Raw genomic sequence first — 16,281 nt, 5'->3', positions numbered from 1 at the left:
ATTGAAATAACCTAGCTTACAGGAAATAAGTAGTCACAAATATAAGTTTTGCTCCCCCAATTTTTTGAAAAACAGGAGCAGTGCATATTAGAATGACTCAGATGTGTGTTTTTTTTGCCCCACATTTACAGGCTTCCTGATGACTGTGCATCGTATTTGGAAGGAAAGCATTCACCTCTATCAGGATCTTCTCACAGCAGTCAGTCACATCCTGAGCCAGTGGAAAGGTTTGCCCTCTGCTTTCGTGATGACATGTAAGTGAGGTAGTTAAAATCTAATTCTGTCCTAAAATGCAGGCACCAGTAAGTTAGTATGTAGATCTGTATGCACTATATGGCTAATTACAGGCTACTTCAGAATTGAGTTGCAGAGTTGAAAGCAGCAGCTTTTACTACTAGCCTGCAGTAGCTGGAGAGCTCAGCTGTGCATTGGCCTGTTAGCTTACAGTATTTGGCAGCCTGGGCAGCTTTTCCTACAAAACCACCTCCTCCATGTTTTCTGAAGGGGGATAGTGCTGGGCCAAGTGGAAGCATCCAGTGGCCTTCCACTCAGTGGTTGATGCCACTTAGCCTGTGCAGCCCTACATCAGCAGCATTCTGCTGTTTGATTGATTAATTGGACTTCATGTATGTGACAGGAATGAAATCCTCACAAGGAATGTTCCTTGGACTGTGAGGTTTTGTTTTGTTGTCACAGTAATTTAAAATGTCCTAAGCATGATTATTTAATTGACTTACCTGAATTTAGCCTGTGTTTATCTCGTTCGCTTTACATAATCTAGAATTAAGCTGGTGTTTCTGGTTATGTCATGTGTGTGAATAGCATTTTGCACTGATATAAATATGTTTTGAGTAAGTAGCAGGCAGTTTGCCCACAGAAAGGAACAACAGTTTCTATCAAATTTGCTTTTCTTGTTGCCTCAGTGATTGGTATTTCTTAGGAAATCATTATTGTTAGTGATACACTTGAGAAGGCATTGCTGAGTGGTGGAAGTGTTGGAAGCTGTTGTATAGGTTATTCTGACCAAGGCCAGATGTGCTCCTGTTGTGACAGAAACTGCACTGTGTGCCTTTCTCACTGATAAAATTGAGCTCCAGGCAGTGTGTCCTTATCAAAACAAAGAGCATAAGATTTGAGAGGGAGTCAGTGTCTTGATTGTACTCAAGTAAGAAAACAAATTACAGAACATGGACTAGTTGTGTTTTAGACTTTCAAATGTTAGTTTCATTTATTTATCTAAAATATTGAAGCAAAAGTATGAAATTTTAACATCTGGCGTGATTAGTTTATAAGCCTGTGTGGATGTTCTGTAAAACCAGAAGTGAAGGATAACTTTCCTGCATAATTGCAAAAGCTGTTATTTAACTACATGCAATTTCAGTAACTCATGTTCTTTATGGTTTGGTCCTTTATTTAGTGTAACAAAAATGGTGATATTGTGAACTTGGCAAAATCTTGTTTTGTGTTTGTCTTGGTCTCAAATGGATCTTGGAACTTGGCCAGAGTAGGACCTTTTGTCCTTATACTTTCCCCTCTTTTTATGGAAATCAAAGAGAAGAGCAAATAGCTAGAGAGGCATGCTTTGCATGAAATTTCACTATTTGTTTCACAGTTTAGATTGTGAAACTGAAATCCTTGTAATTATGATATGTTTTCTTTTATTGTACAATGACAGGTGTCTAGAATCTATCCTGTATTGAAAACAACAGACTGAGACAAAGCAATTGGAAAATTTATCATATCTTTATCATGAGAGGTGATGATCTGTGCAACTAACTGATTTTTCATTTAAATAATTCTCTTTCTAGGGAAATTGCTACGCAAATTGAAGAGCCTCAGCTGCCTTGTGTTAATTTGAAAGAATCCCACTCAGTATATGGAGAGCAACCTCAGAATGTCATTGAACACTCAAATCATAGTCAAAGTACCTTACATGAAGTTTTGCCTCTTGAGCAATTGGAAGGTATTATGTTTTGAGAAAAACTGTGTACTTATTGTCACTGTAATTAGCTTTTTATGCTACAGATGTCTTCTTTTGACCCTTTAGCTGTTTTATGTCAGGTTATAAATGGGTTTTGAAAAAAAATCTCTTGGATTTCAGCAAATTGAAAACAGAGAAAGCTTGTGGTTGACATGTTCTCTTGCTATACAGCAAGTTGTTGAAAAAAGTGTTTGCTGTATAGTAGCATAAATAGAATGCCAGTAGTAATCTGACTTAGTTCAGGAACTTTATGGAAGAAGTGTATGAGGCTTGTTCTCTACCCCTTCTATTTCAGTAAGTGTAAGGTTGCAAGCTAGCATCTCTTTTCTTGCCCTATTCCAACCTGTAATAGATGTCTTTAATTGCTGCTGTAGGTGTTGGAAGCATACCCTTCTAGTGAGGTTATGCATGAAAAAATAGTTTTGAATACTTGCTGTGAAAACTATACTTTTTCTGATGTCTGAGTAGAGTACCGGAAACAAAAGAATATTCCCAAATTAATTTTAATAGCATAGCTACATGATATTAAGCTTGTCTGGGGTTTTTGCTAATGACAGTTCTGTGAATAAATTCTACTTGTCCTTTAAAATTCAGTAAATACAATTAGTAAATATATACTTTTAGACATTATCCTTTTCCAAGCTTTGAGTATTTGTATAGATTTTTGTGAAGTATTAATAATTTTGACAGACAACATGTTCAATTAGAAAGTATTGTGACCTGTAACATAAATAGACCCTTATAAAAAACCACTTCTAACAGGGAAGTGTTGGCTCCACTCATTTGTTGCTGTAGTCTTGAAGAAGTGGCAGTAAATGGCAACAAAATGGTGATGCTTTGGAAAGCTGAGACCACCCAGTGTTTGGACTTGATAGTGGCCAGGCAGATTTAGTTACTCGATTTTAACTTGGAAATTGTTGTTTGGAAATTGTCTTTTATTCACACCTATTACTGAAGAATTACAAAATTTTTTTGCTAAAATCTGTGTGTGCAAGTCTAAACTGTTCTCTGTCATGTGGGACCTCCAGCTGGATTATGTGTGGATCTAAAAGACATTTGGAAGCTGCTTAAAATGATCCAAAACAAGAATTGATCCAACAGGTGAAATGCAACAGTGGAACAGAACACTTGTTCCTCCTTCTGCTAGCACAAACTGGGACTCCTTGCTTTCTTGTGTTGCCTTGTGGAAATCCTTAAGGCAATAAATATCTTTCATCATTTTTAGAGTTCTAGCCCTGATGAAACTGCATATTTAAGATCCTTTAGATCATTGTCATAAGAACGTACAAGGTTTAGTGTTGTGGTAATCTGTATGTTTGGGTTACTTCTATAGTGTATGCCAAGACCTTCCAGAGGCTCAGTTTAACCTTAGAGAACAGTCAGCACTTATGTTCTCATGTTTTACTGCTAAAATACTGCTTACACCACTTTCTTATGTTTCAGATTTGCCAACTGGAATATGTTTTCTCCCAGATGTTAAAAACAGCAAGGTAAAAGCTTTTCCAAATACAGTGAAATTAAATGTTTTCTAATATGAATCTAGATAAATAGATTTAATTCTGTGAGATGAGAAGGGAGGAATGGAGCTGTTATTGTCTTAGATTGTGTATACCTTAAGTTTATAAAGGTGCTGGCATGACTCACTTTGCCTTCACTTTGCAGATCACTTCATTAGTACCATGTGAGCATGACTCCATCGGATATTCCTCAGTTGTGAAAACTGTTGTTTGTTCCTAGCCTCCACTGTTTTGTAGTTCTTTGTCACTGTAAGGACCTTGCATTTTATCCCAGTTGTAGTCTATCTTAGTGAAGCATCTTTTGAGGAATTTTTTTTAGTGCTTTTGGAAATTGAAGTACGCAATCCAGAGCTAGCAAATAGCTGCTGGTATTGACAGGTAGGGTTATGCTTCACCCATTTTTATCTACTGTATTAGAGGTGCTAACAGTTTTGGTCACAGAGATCCAATGCAGACAGGAATGGGAGGTCTCCTGTTCCTTTTAGAAAACACATCAGGCTCAAACCAAATGCTGTCCAATACATACTCCTTATTGTGTCAGCTAGTATTTTGATTTAGTTTTCTGTCATTTGATTTTTGTAGGGGCCATGGTGGTCAGTGAGTTGCAGTTGAATGCTTGCTGGCTGTTTTCTGAAAACCATAACTCATTTTCCTTTCAAATTCTTTACTTTATGAACTTGGACTTTTTTTTGCTGTGTCCAAGATCTGTGCATCACAAAGAATATGAGACTAAATCCATAGCAGACATTACATCATGCTGTTTTTAAAAATCATTCAGCTATACAAAAGATAGAGTATTTGCTGTTGGCTAGATTCAGCTGAAATATTACTTTTTGAGTAATTCAGTGTGCTCCTTTGGAGAAATTTCCAACAAAAGTTGGATCTGTGTGTACCATTTTTGAAGAGGTTCTGTTTTAACAGCACAGGAAACTATTGAGAGATGTCTTTGTATATTTAAGTTGGGATTGCAGCTCAATGAATGATGGAGGACAGTTTTTTCAAGTCTAAACTCTTCAATGCAGTGTTTCAGTTTTTTGAGGTCTCTTAAGTTTGGTGTCCTTCAGATGCTCTTTTGCTCTTCCCCTTTTGATTCCCATGTTTCTTGCATGCATCCATTCTGGAAGCTAGCAGGCCAAGTCCATTGGAGCTACAGTGTTTCCTGGGATAAGTAAAACAAATGTGTGCAGACTTTTGCAATATTAGTCACCTCATTAATTATTTTATTTTTATTATTCACCTCATTAATTATTTTTTATTAACTGAATTCATACAATAGTTAGTAATTTCTAGAAACATTTCTTTATGGGTGCTTTTCACAGGTTGGTCCATCTGAACCTTCTGAAAAGCTGATGGAAGGTGCTATCTCAAGTGTTCATCTTAGCAATAGCCTTTCAAGTTTTTTGGAGAATGAGAAACTCTCATCTCTTCTAAGTACAGATGAAGATTCCGCTGGTAGGTGTGTTTATAACTCTTGGTAGCTGAGTCTAATTCTGACTCAATGTTTTTGGATACTTCAGAAGAAAATTCTGTTTTACTTATATTGGATTGTGCTTGATAAAAAAGTAGTATTAACAATATTAAAGAAAACTGTTCTTTGGAAAACTGACTATTTTTAAATTGTAACAGGAGTAGGTGGCTACGGAATTTGTCAGAGAAGATCACAATTGGAATTTTAATCTGAAAAATTAAACAGTAGTCCTCAGTTACTGTGAATCAAAGATAGAAGTGGCAACGTCAGCATTGATTTAATAAAATGGTAACTCTACCTACATTTTCAGTTCAGTTCAGTAGAGATAAAATTCTGTGGTGAAGAGCACAGCTACACAGTTAAAAAGGACTTTTACTTGAGTTTGAGTTCAGCTCTCTTTAGATGCTGCATGTGTGCGGTGACATCCGAGTTTTAAATCTAGTTTACCTGCAAGCATCAAAGTGAGAGCATGAGTTCTATATCACTAAGAGTTTTGAACTTGTTATGCCCTTCGAGGGGCTGATGCAGAAGGACAAACATGCTCTTCTTCATTAATGCAGCTGACTTTGCCCACAACATGAAGGATGACAGGGCATGTTCTTGGATGTGCCAGTGGGGGAGGCAGAGTGATCAATAGGGTTACTGTTGTGAGATGAGGTACCCTTGCAGTAAAGTAGGGTTACTGCATTTCTCCCATGGTGTCTATGTATGTCATAACTGTCTTTTGAAGTTGTCTAGTTCTTTCTTGTTGCATAACTTCACTTGAGAGTTAAGCATAATAAGAATTAAGTTAATAGTTTATTGAATAGAAATACTGTTGGAGTTTTTTTACACTCCAAAGGATGAAGTTAGTTTTGATTGCCCTCCAAGGAGTTGGTAGCAGTTAGCTGAAGATACTTGCCTATTCAGGGTTCCAGTACTGGTGAAGCTAACTGGTCTTTTTATTTTTATCATGCAGTTCAGTATTCAGTGTAAATTATGGAATTGTTTTGATAGTATATCAGGTGATATAAAATGTCTGTTAAAAGTGAAAAGGATATTTTCTTCTCTTTTCGTAGGTGATGATATTGATGATGAAGAATTTGATAACAAACTAGAAGCGTATTTTGAGCAGCTGATACAACCAGAAATAAGAAGAGACACCAACCTGCAAAACCTCTCAGAACGCTGTGCAGCACTGAAGCTTTCTGAAAATGTCCTACTAAAAGTAGGTTTAAAGTTCAAAGCTCAGCATGCCCAATGGCTCTTAAACATGTTAAATTTTCAGATATTTGTTGGTATTCTAAACAGAGTTCGTTTTAATGGTCTTTTTGGTTTCTTTTTTTTTGTTTCTATAGGTATTAAGGCAACATGCTGGCACTTCTTTTTTATGATACAAGTTTATAAATAATCGTTTTAATCACTTTTATTTCATCTTGCATAGCAAAGTCCAAGGTATTATTAAGTGTATAGCAGCACAGAGATTTGTCTTTCCAGGAGAGTCAATAATTCTCTTAAATAATTGGTAAATATGTGGAAGTTAAAGGTAGGGCAGCAACAGGCTGGTTTGTGGTTTGCCTATGAGCAACAGTTAGCTCCATTCCAAACGAGTTGCCAAGGATTAAGTTCCTTTCCATTTTCTTGGCTTTGCAACAGTCAGTGTGATCCTGGCAGTCTCATGCTTGACCAGAGTGGAAAAGTGTGATTTAAACAGTTAAACTGCAGCATCTGAAATTTCAGAAATTTCCCAACTGACATCAGAGTTTCCAAGCTGTTTGGGAAGTGATGTTAACCCTGTGCAAGTAGTCTGGATAGGCTGCAATTTGTTACAGCAGTGCATGAAGGAAGGGATAAGTGGTTTTAAGAGTGAGAATAACAAAGCTCTGCTCTCAGGGCTTCTCTGTGCAAGATGTCCCTGCTTCACTGCCTTGTAGATAGACAGTAGGGTAGGTTAGGTGCAAGAGGCTCTGAGTCTGATTTGGAGCCCTCATCCAACAATGGGCCAGCTAGGAAAGAAAGGAGAATAACACAGAACCCATGTTAAAGGGAATGAAAAGATGTAGTAGGAATAAGAAGAGATCTTCCCATCTTCTTGCTGTGTATGCCCTTGCAGGCACATCTATGTATTGGCATGGCCAGGAACTGTTCTTGGTGGTAGAGGCTAACTAGAGGTGCTGGCTTTGGCAGTGTTATATGAGTGAACAAAGGATCATTAATCTCTTTTCTACTAGAGAATTTTTTCTAAAAGGCCCTGTAGTGTTTTGTTTTTGTATATCTATTTTACCTAAATGTTTTATAATTTTTATCTAAAGGAGAACTTTAAGGATTCTGCCGGTTATGGGGCTGTGACTGAAATCGACTCTGAAAGTGCTAGTGATGAAGATTCACAAAATGAAGGGATAACTGGATGTCCTGTGCAAAGAGAAATGCTGCCCAGAGCAGTGCAGCAAATGGTATGAAATTGCCATTTAAATTCCTATTATTCACGTAGTGTAAGACTGTAGTAGGTGATGGCAGTGTGTTTGAAAACTTGTTAGATCTTTAGCTAACCAGCCAACCTTCCTTTACAAAAAATTAATAATACCACTTTGGTTCTAGGCCTGTTTTTCAAACATAGTCAGCTTGGACTGTTTTGTATCTAGAACTTCTAATACATGCAGTTACTAACTGTGCTTCTGTCACTTTTCAAATGATGATTGTTTTCAAAGAATTCCATGACTGCTGGGGATGTGCTGGATTCCCGCACAGCGGCTGAGCTACGGTTAGATTCCCTGTACCTCCAGTGCATGGACAGCCATAAAGCTGATGTCTCAGATGTCCTTCCAAAGCAAGAACTGGAGTCCTCTGTCTGTCAGGCTGCTTCTTCTGATGCAGAAGTGCTACACACAGCAAGAGGATTTTTGGGATGTGACACCACTCCTGAGGTTCTTAGTGCAAATGCTCCTCAGGCAGATGCAACTCAATGTAAAGTTGGTCTTCCTGATACTTACCTGTCTCCAGCTGGGGACAGCTGTGAGAACTTAAGTTTAGCTACAACAGACAAAGGTAGGATGCTTTACATACAACCTATCCTTACATTAAACCTGTCCATGCAATTGTGACCATATTCTATTGCATGGAAAAAGAAATAAAATTGTAAGCTAGGCATTTTTATTTAGTTGTAGGAGTTAGTAATAAAAACCGATGTAGCATGAATTAATTCTGACTTGCTATTGTTTTCAGAAACAATGATTGTTGTATGTTGCACTTAACTGTTACTTATTTGCTGATGAAACGAGTTTAAGCTTGCAGATGCAGCAACTTGAGCTTGCAGGAACTTTTGCCATATCCCTTTGTTATTTTAATCCATAATGTAGCATTTGATGTATCTTTTAGGTGATTTACCACACAGCATTGTCTATCAAAATGAGGAGGGCAAATGGGTGACTGATCTTGCATATTATACTGCATTTGATGAAGAACAAGATTTAAATATGTCTGAAGATGATAAAAGAAATGAGGAGTTCATTACTGGCTGTATGTAATCATCTTTTTTGGTTAACTCTTATTGTCTGTAATAATGTTAAGTAAAATTTCTTCTTTTTTTTTTTTTTTCACTTCAACAAATCAGTATTTGGTGTTGCAAAGCCTCCAGGTTTTAGATAATACAAATTATTTGAAAGCTGATGCTGATAGTAATCTGTAGTGATATTGTATCATTATTTATAGTACCTAGCTTCTTGCTATGTAGTCTTCCCATGAAGTGTGTTTTAAAACAAAACAAAAAGGTGTCTAACATTTGCCATTGGTACCTATTGTATGAGCTAAGGTAACTCCTCTCACTTCCACAATTTTTCCTTTGGACTTTAATGATTGTTTTCCTTTCTTGCAAGAAAAAGAGAAGAAGAGTAATTTGTGTTGAGTGATGCTTATAAGAGAGGAAATAATTATCAATGAAGAATTACTACAAAATCAAATAGATGCAACTGCAGTGACAAAATTTGAGAGACTTGGCTAGCTGCTGATTTTTTATGGAGTCCCTTAGGAATGTCTTGATGCTTAAAAATGGTACAGGTACTGAAAAATATTGGAGCTTTTGAGGGAATTGGGGACTCTCATCTTCCCTTGAATTCCAGGCTTTTTGAACCTCTGTTTACTTAAAAAGTTGTTTATTGTCCTTAAATTATATCAGACTGATCTTCGTGAGAGTCTGTCTATTTGTCCTACAGGCTTGGATAATACACATGCAATACCATAGGCAAATTGATTCCTTAGCACCAAAATGTCACCTGCTCATCTGTTTTGTAAGAGATTCAAGCAATATGTGCAACAGAATTTCTCCTAATCTCTCCTAGTTTCTGAAGCTGACATGTAGGTGGGCTAATGCCTTCTCAAGATGTCCACTCAAGATTCTTCTTTCTTTCAAAGCCAATTATGTCTAATGCTGTTCATTTTGAATGAGCAAACAGTTGACTGGTTGAAATAATGTTTTTCAACACTGTAGTGATTTTTCTGATGGTTCAAGTAAATATCATTTGGGTGACACTTTTCCCATCTACTGTGTCAGTAATGTAGAACTCTCCCATGATTTTTCAGAACCATTATATTTCAGGCACCTTCTGTATCTTAGACTGGAGTTTAAGGTGATTAGAATATTTGACTGTTGTAAATTTTTCCAAGGCTACTTAGGATTTTCCACCTGATAGATTTTTAAACACTTCTGCTTTCAAGTCAATGAGCTTACCTCTTTGTGTGGTAGATGATAACACACTGACAGCTTCCATGTGGTTGGCATTTTTCTGGCTGCTAGTCTGCTTGTCTGTCTGCAGTGGTGTTTGACAGCTGAAGAAATTTTATTTGTAAGGACAGAAAGGACATGTTACATCTGATTCTTTGGAGTCTCATTTATGACATGTCTCTCTGTCAGCAAACTGTGCACACAGTGTGTTCTTGTATGGAGTAGTGCAGGAGTGCTCACTCGACAGTGTTGGATGCTTCATAAAGTCTCTGGGGGCTGTAGGGCTCATTTAGAAAATAAAGAACTGCTGCTGACTGAGAGTTCAACTGGCTATAACAACATGTCAGTGATAGTGCCTTTAGGAGATGAACTGGAATTGCTCAATAAAGATATACTTTCAACTTTCTTTTTTCCTCAGAGTATTTGTTGTGACTTCCCATGAGTAATTTTATGGACAACAGCTGTATTCACCTTACAAGTTTGCATCCATTCTCTGCTTTTGCCCTCTATTCCTAGGGATGCTCTGTGTACAAGGACATGTATTTTTGAAGTTTTGATGAGCTTAATGATGCATTAACATTGCAGTCAGGTGGTAGAGTAGTATCTCTTGATCAGTTTTTCACAACATTTTGGTGAAGAGATTCTTAAGTGTTAGTTGTTCTGTAGATGATAATTGTGAAAATAGTACAGGCATTTGAATTGAAAAGTAAGATTGAGTTATTTGGCCTGTTAATTTGCATGGGTTTTTCATTAATAGGTACAAGCCAGTATCTTTCTTTTGCTCCAATTCAAAGGTACCACCTTGATGGAAAAAATTTTCAGCCTCAAATATAGTAAAGGTTTGATCTGAGTTAGCCATGCGATGTTTGGTTCTAGCTAGTATGGGTATCATAACCTATAAAAAGTTATAGTTTAGCTTGGACCTAAGGCTGTTAGAAACTTTCTTGATTGACCACAGTTAATGATCTAAATGCTGATTTTACTTTGGCTTCTAAAGATCCAGCAAGTACTCCTTTAAAACTAATTTTGTATAACTTTTCTCACTGAACTGGGATTGAATAATTCCTAGTGTGCCCCAGACTGTCTCAGGTCTAGAATTTTATGTGCAATAACTTTCCATCAAATTGAGTTAATGATGACAGATAGTAATGATGGTACTTAGTAACTTTTGCTTTATTTTAATAAATATTCTCTTTGGTTTTAAGCTGAAGCAGCAGCTATGATTGCACAAGACCAGGAAGAATTCGAGAAAGCACACAGGCTTATGCAGGTAACTAACAACCTCAATGTAAACAAAATAGTTTTCTAATTTATTTACAAATTGCAATTTCTGAAATCTCTTTGTCTGCAGGCAGGAAAGGTGGGCAGTCTAAATGCATCTGAATTAGCAAATACTTCATGGAGATCTGCTAATAGCTTCATTCTGCCAAGAACATCTGATCTTCATAAAGATGCCAGCTATTTACGTTTGTCTTTGGGGGAGTTCTTTGGTCAGAGGTCCGAAGCTCTTGGATGTCTAGGTGGAGGCAGTGATGTGAAACGGGTATGTATCTAAATGTTTGTGTTGAGAAACAAAGAAAAGACAAGACAAACAACAGCTAGCACTGGTTTTGTTATTTTGTAAACGGTTCTTTATCAGATCTAATTTTCTAAGTTGATTTAGGAAGGAAATTCTGTGTCTTGCCGGTGTGGGTTGACTGGTTTCCTACTGGAATTTCTGATCTGAAGTGCTGCCTGGTGTTATTGTTGAATGTTGATCTTTGCCTTTTGGTCAGGAACTAATTATGTGTAGGATTAGAGGGAGAAAAGTACACCATATACAGGAGGCATGTTGGAGGTCCCAGTAAATTACCCACACAGTTGAGTGAAATGCTGGTCAGACAAGGATATTTAAACATTGAGGGCATCTCTGAGTGGCTATTGGTAGTTGATGTACTATCTGGGCAATGCCCAACTTCAGTAAAAATGTAGTCATTTAGATTCTGACTTAACAACATCTGTATACTTCTTGCATCTGGTGGATACCTGACACTTCTCTCTTCTGCTGTTGGTAGACAGGATCTCACCTGTGTTTCTTGCAAAAAAAAAAAAAAAAGGTGGGGAAGTGTGTACAATGAGAAGTAGTCGTCACACATGCTTGTGTAATTCACTTGTACAATAAGGAGGTTTTGGAGTTGGCAGAGTTAGAGTCTGTCCTAAGCATTCCAAGGCTTAGTGGCAGACCATACCTTCAGGCAGAGATGATGTGATGTACTTTATTTCCTTACTTTGAGTAACTGGTATAAGTAAGTTGTGCCCTGGTTTCAGTTGGGATAGAGTTAAGTTTTCTTTGTAGAAGTTAGTACAGTGCTGTGTTTTGGATTTAGTATGAGAATAATGTTGATAGCACACTGATGTTTTCGTTGTTGCTAAGTAGTGCTTACTCTAAATCAAGGACTTGGGAGTGTCTCATGCTCTGCCAGTGCAGCAGGTGTACAAGAAGCTCGGAGGGAGCACGGCCAGGACAGCTGACCAAACTGACCAAAGGGATATTCTGTATCATAGAACATCCAACTCAGTCTGTAAAGTGGAGGGAGTTGGCTGGCAGCCATGGATCACTGTTCAGGGACAGGCTGGGTATTGGTCCATGGCCAGTGAGCAGTTGTGTTGTGCACCACAGTTGTGTTTCTCTGGGGTGTTATTCCCCTCTCCTTCCTTGTCATTACCAGTATTATGGTTACAATTTATTCTTGTGTCAGTTATTAAACTGTTCTTATCTCAACCCAAGAGGTTTGCCTGTTCTTTCCAGTTCTTTCTGTTGGAAGGAGGTGGGGAGTGAGCAAACAGCTGTGTGGTACTTAGTCCCTAGCTGGGGTTCAGCCATGCCAGTTGTTAGTTTATTTGATGTGTGTATGGGAAGTGCAGAGTATGTGTTCAGATTGGGCATTTGCAGTGCTGTGTTATTTCTTAGTGGTATGAGAGGTATACCAAGCAAGCACCATGGGCCAAAACTGCTTTGCATGTGTATTGAATCTGTCTGTTTATTATTAAATTTACTCATGCTGTATTCTGGGATATTTTTTATAGCCATCTTTTGGTTACTATATTACATCCCCAAAGAAGAGGCAGCCTGTTCCTTTGCTAATGAGATCTGATTCATCGGGAGGTGACATCGGCCGAGAGATTTCACAGTTGTCTGAGGTGTTTTCAGGTACTTATGGAACAGCTCTTTTATCCTGTGGGGTATTAAGGGAGAGTGTGCATCCAAGAATGTAGGTTTTTAGACAATTTCCTTACTGTAAATTAATTCCTTTTTTTTGATGTTGTTGTTGTTAGATGACTTAGAAGCACAAACAAAAAAACATGCAAATTTTACCAGCTCTGAAGGTTCAGGGCATAGGGTGGACACTACTGCTGGAATACATGAAAATATTAATACAGAAGCTGCTACCAAAAGTAAAGCAAAGGTATTTCTCTTGTATTTTTCTTTAAAGTGCAACTATGAACTGAAACAAAATTCAAATAATTCCAATGATTATTGTTTCTTTGAATACAGCTAAATTTTGACTTTCACATTAGCTCACAGCTTTTTATATTGATCATTTGAATCCTAGCAGGTGCCCCTATTTCTTAGAATAGTTTCATTAGAATGGCATGATCCATTAGTAGTAGTAGTAAGTCAGGTGATACTATCACCATCTGATTTTCCTTTTTCTTCCCACTTCACTTTGGGAATTGCTCAGTCTGTCAGCCCATAGTCTTTCAGAGACTCATAGGCTGTTGATGTTCTGTGATCAAGTTTCTGAATTTCAGCTGTGTCTTCCCCTTCTATTTATTTAATGAAACAGCTTACCTTTAGCGTTGGAATAAAATCTTTTAGTTGATAGGATTTAAGAATATAAGCATGGTGCAAGTCTGAAAAAAGTGTCTTTTTACTTTGGTAGTCCTTGATACCTACTTTTCCTGTCTGTGTCACCTCCCTAAGCCTGCTGTCAACGCTCCTCCTAATGCAGGCCAGGATGCTGTTGATCTTCTTTGCCTGGCTTGTGGTCAACTTCCTGTCTGCCAGGACCCTCAAGTCCTTTTCTGCCAAGCTGGTTTCCTGCTGGTTGGCCCAGGGCCTGTACAGAGCCTGGGGTTATTCCTCCTTATGTGCTGGTCTTGGCATTTCCCTTTGAACTTCTCAGCCAATCTTTCCATCCTGTTGAGGTCCCTCTAAATGACTGCTGGCTTATTAGCCACACCTCCCAGTTTTGTATGATGATGGAACTTGCTGAAGGTGCCCAATCATCCACATCATTATTGAAGTTGTTGAATGGTACTGGCCCCTGTCTTGATCCCCAGGATGCTCCACCAGTGAGTGACTGGCCTCCTGAGGGACTTGGGTGCTTCTGATCTGCCCTTTGAGCCTGGCAGTTCAGCTTGCTTTCAGTCCAGTCATGGTGTACGTGTGTGCTCTGTGCTTTGTCTGTCTTTTGATGAGGATGTTGTTAATTCATGCATGTGTATCTACAGGAGGACAGGTGTTTTCAATTCTTCCTGAGTCTGTGTCTGTCTGAGAGAGACAGAAAGGTCCAGAGCCCAGTTTCCAACTGTCTACCTGCTCTATGTCCTTTGCTAAGAATAGCCAATGTGAAAACTAAAGAAGAAATCAGACTTGAGTAATAGAAGAAGTTGTAGGAATAGCTGTGTCTTCTCTCTGCAGAGGCAGATGATTTACAGTTAAATTAGAAGTTACTGTATATTTGGTCATGGTAACTAACTTCTCTGCTGTTTGTCCCTGATAGGATTTTCCTCCCAGTTCTTTCAACTGAACTAAATAAAGCATTTTAGGATTTTAAAGTTTCACAGGAACTAAGGCTTCCTAGTAGAAGGCAGAGTTATTTATTATTATTATTTAATCTAGAAAAGCCTTTGTGAAGTAGACTTAAAAAAATAGGAGAATGAGAATGCCTGTTGCAGTGTTCCTTCTAGACAGGTGTTTAAAAATGCATCAATGAAGAGTGTTAATATATTGCCATATCCTGAAATGCAAACACAAAACAAAACACTAAACAAAATTTTTTTTGCCGTGGTGCTTAACTAATTTTGTTTTGTTGTAGGATGGAATTCATAAAGGCAAGTTTGAGGATAGCTTGTCTAATCATTCTGACTCTGTCTTGAGTATCAGCACAATTGCAGATGCTATTGCTAATGCTTCCTCCAGTGCTGAACCTTCCCAGCTAGCTGCTATGATGATGGCACTCTCCAGTAAAAGTAAAAGAACACGTGTCCTTCCTGGAGCTGTTAAAGAGGCTGAACTCTCTGCTAATGAGGCATTTTCCAGCAATGAGGAAAATAGTGCATTTGATCTGGAAAAATACCTCAAAAAAACAGATGAGAACAGATGTGAAAGTGAATACGAGAGTGTCATGAAACATGAAGCATCTGTCCAGAACCTTACATCTGATACCTTTTTAGTGGGTAAAGAGAAACATAAGGATGCTTTTGCAGAAGACTGGATCAATAATCACAGCAAACAGCAAGGAATAGAGAAGCGATTGCTTGATTATCTTGATGAAGAAAGTGACAGTCAGAATTTTTCTAGTCTGTCTGGTGTTGCCAGCCACAGAGATGTAATTGCAGATAATGTTCGGTGTTCAGAAAAGTTGTCAGATTTGGTAAATCGTAAACATTTACAGTCAATGGATGCTGATATTAGATCAGAGACACTTAATGAAAGTGAAGCCCACACATGTGGAATTCTCTCAGCAGCAAAACTGGAAGTGGCACAGCGAAATCTGCTTGCTTACCAGAACAGCAATGTCACTAATGCATGTAGTATAGGGGAAGATAGAGAAACAGTAGATCAAGCAGCAAATGCTGTTCCTGAACCGTGTAATGATTTGGTGGAGAGAAGTGCAGGAAATACTGTGTCCCTCAGCAACTTAAAACCTGCCAAGCAATTTAGTAACTATGTCTCAGTAAGTCCTACAGCAGCCAAGCCCGTGCAGAAATTGAACAGTGATGACAGGAAGCAAAATACAGAGAAGAGGAGCAAGGATGCCAGTACTCCTCGTAGGGGGAATGCAAAACATGTAACTTTTGAGAAGCTGTCCCCAACTTTCCAGACTAATACTGGTAAGTAAACCTATATAGATGCAATTATTTGTTGAAAAAGCTTTTTTTTTTTTTGTCAGTAAACTTGTTTCCTGTCCATAAATAAATATGGTCCTTGAATTTTGTTTATTTGCCAGAGCATAAACCCGTTCTGCCTGAAGGTGACTTAAATCTGGAGGGTGAGCAGTGTAGCTTCAGACCTTCAACTTCACCTCTGATTCACTCTTCTCCTAGTGAGACTTCTGGAACAGCATTTTCAGGGTAAATTTCTTGGTGCAGGTTACAAGAATTAGTGCTTCATGAGGATTGTTGAGGGATCATGTGTTTGTTTGAATGTTGACTGTGATCTTTATTAGGCTAAGACTTCATTATACGTTAGGCTGGACATTGTATAGACCAATATAGATGTGTTTTTTAAACTTACAAGTATTTTGCTCATCTGGTTCTCTGATTTGTATAATTGCTTATTGTGGGAGAGGGTGGGTAGAAATATTTGTGTGGCTTTTGACTATTCTGTATTTTGATCCATACTTGTGTGCAA

General features: G+C 38.0%; 1 protein-coding gene across 1 annotated transcript in view; it reads left to right on the top strand.

The window, feature by feature from the left end:
* The window catches only part of CEP192 (centrosomal protein 192), a 72,513-nt gene that overhangs the window by 16,928 nt on the left and 39,304 nt on the right, over positions 1 to 16,281 (top strand). The window contains exons 15-28 of the mRNA XM_071421969.1: positions 132 to 254; positions 1,809 to 1,963; positions 3,425 to 3,471; positions 4,818 to 4,950; positions 6,025 to 6,173; positions 7,258 to 7,398; positions 7,654 to 7,990; positions 8,321 to 8,461; positions 10,868 to 10,932; positions 11,014 to 11,205; positions 12,729 to 12,852; positions 12,978 to 13,108; positions 14,744 to 15,761; positions 15,878 to 16,001. Coding sequence (XP_071278070.1) covers positions 132 to 254; positions 1,809 to 1,963; positions 3,425 to 3,471; positions 4,818 to 4,950; positions 6,025 to 6,173; positions 7,258 to 7,398; positions 7,654 to 7,990; positions 8,321 to 8,461; positions 10,868 to 10,932; positions 11,014 to 11,205; positions 12,729 to 12,852; positions 12,978 to 13,108; positions 14,744 to 15,761; positions 15,878 to 16,001 — 2,880 coding nt within the window. The remainder of the gene's footprint in view (positions 1 to 131; positions 255 to 1,808; positions 1,964 to 3,424; positions 3,472 to 4,817; positions 4,951 to 6,024; positions 6,174 to 7,257; positions 7,399 to 7,653; positions 7,991 to 8,320; positions 8,462 to 10,867; positions 10,933 to 11,013; positions 11,206 to 12,728; positions 12,853 to 12,977; positions 13,109 to 14,743; positions 15,762 to 15,877; positions 16,002 to 16,281) is intronic.

The sequence above is a fragment of the Agelaius tricolor genome, unplaced genomic scaffold (assembly GCF_023055355.1).
Source record: "Agelaius tricolor isolate 1412-34295 unplaced genomic scaffold, bAgeTri1.0.p SCAF_2, whole genome shotgun sequence".
NCBI lineage: Eukaryota > Metazoa > Chordata > Aves > Passeriformes > Icteridae > Agelaius > Agelaius tricolor.
This window is presented reverse-complemented; position numbering and strand designations above follow the sequence as displayed.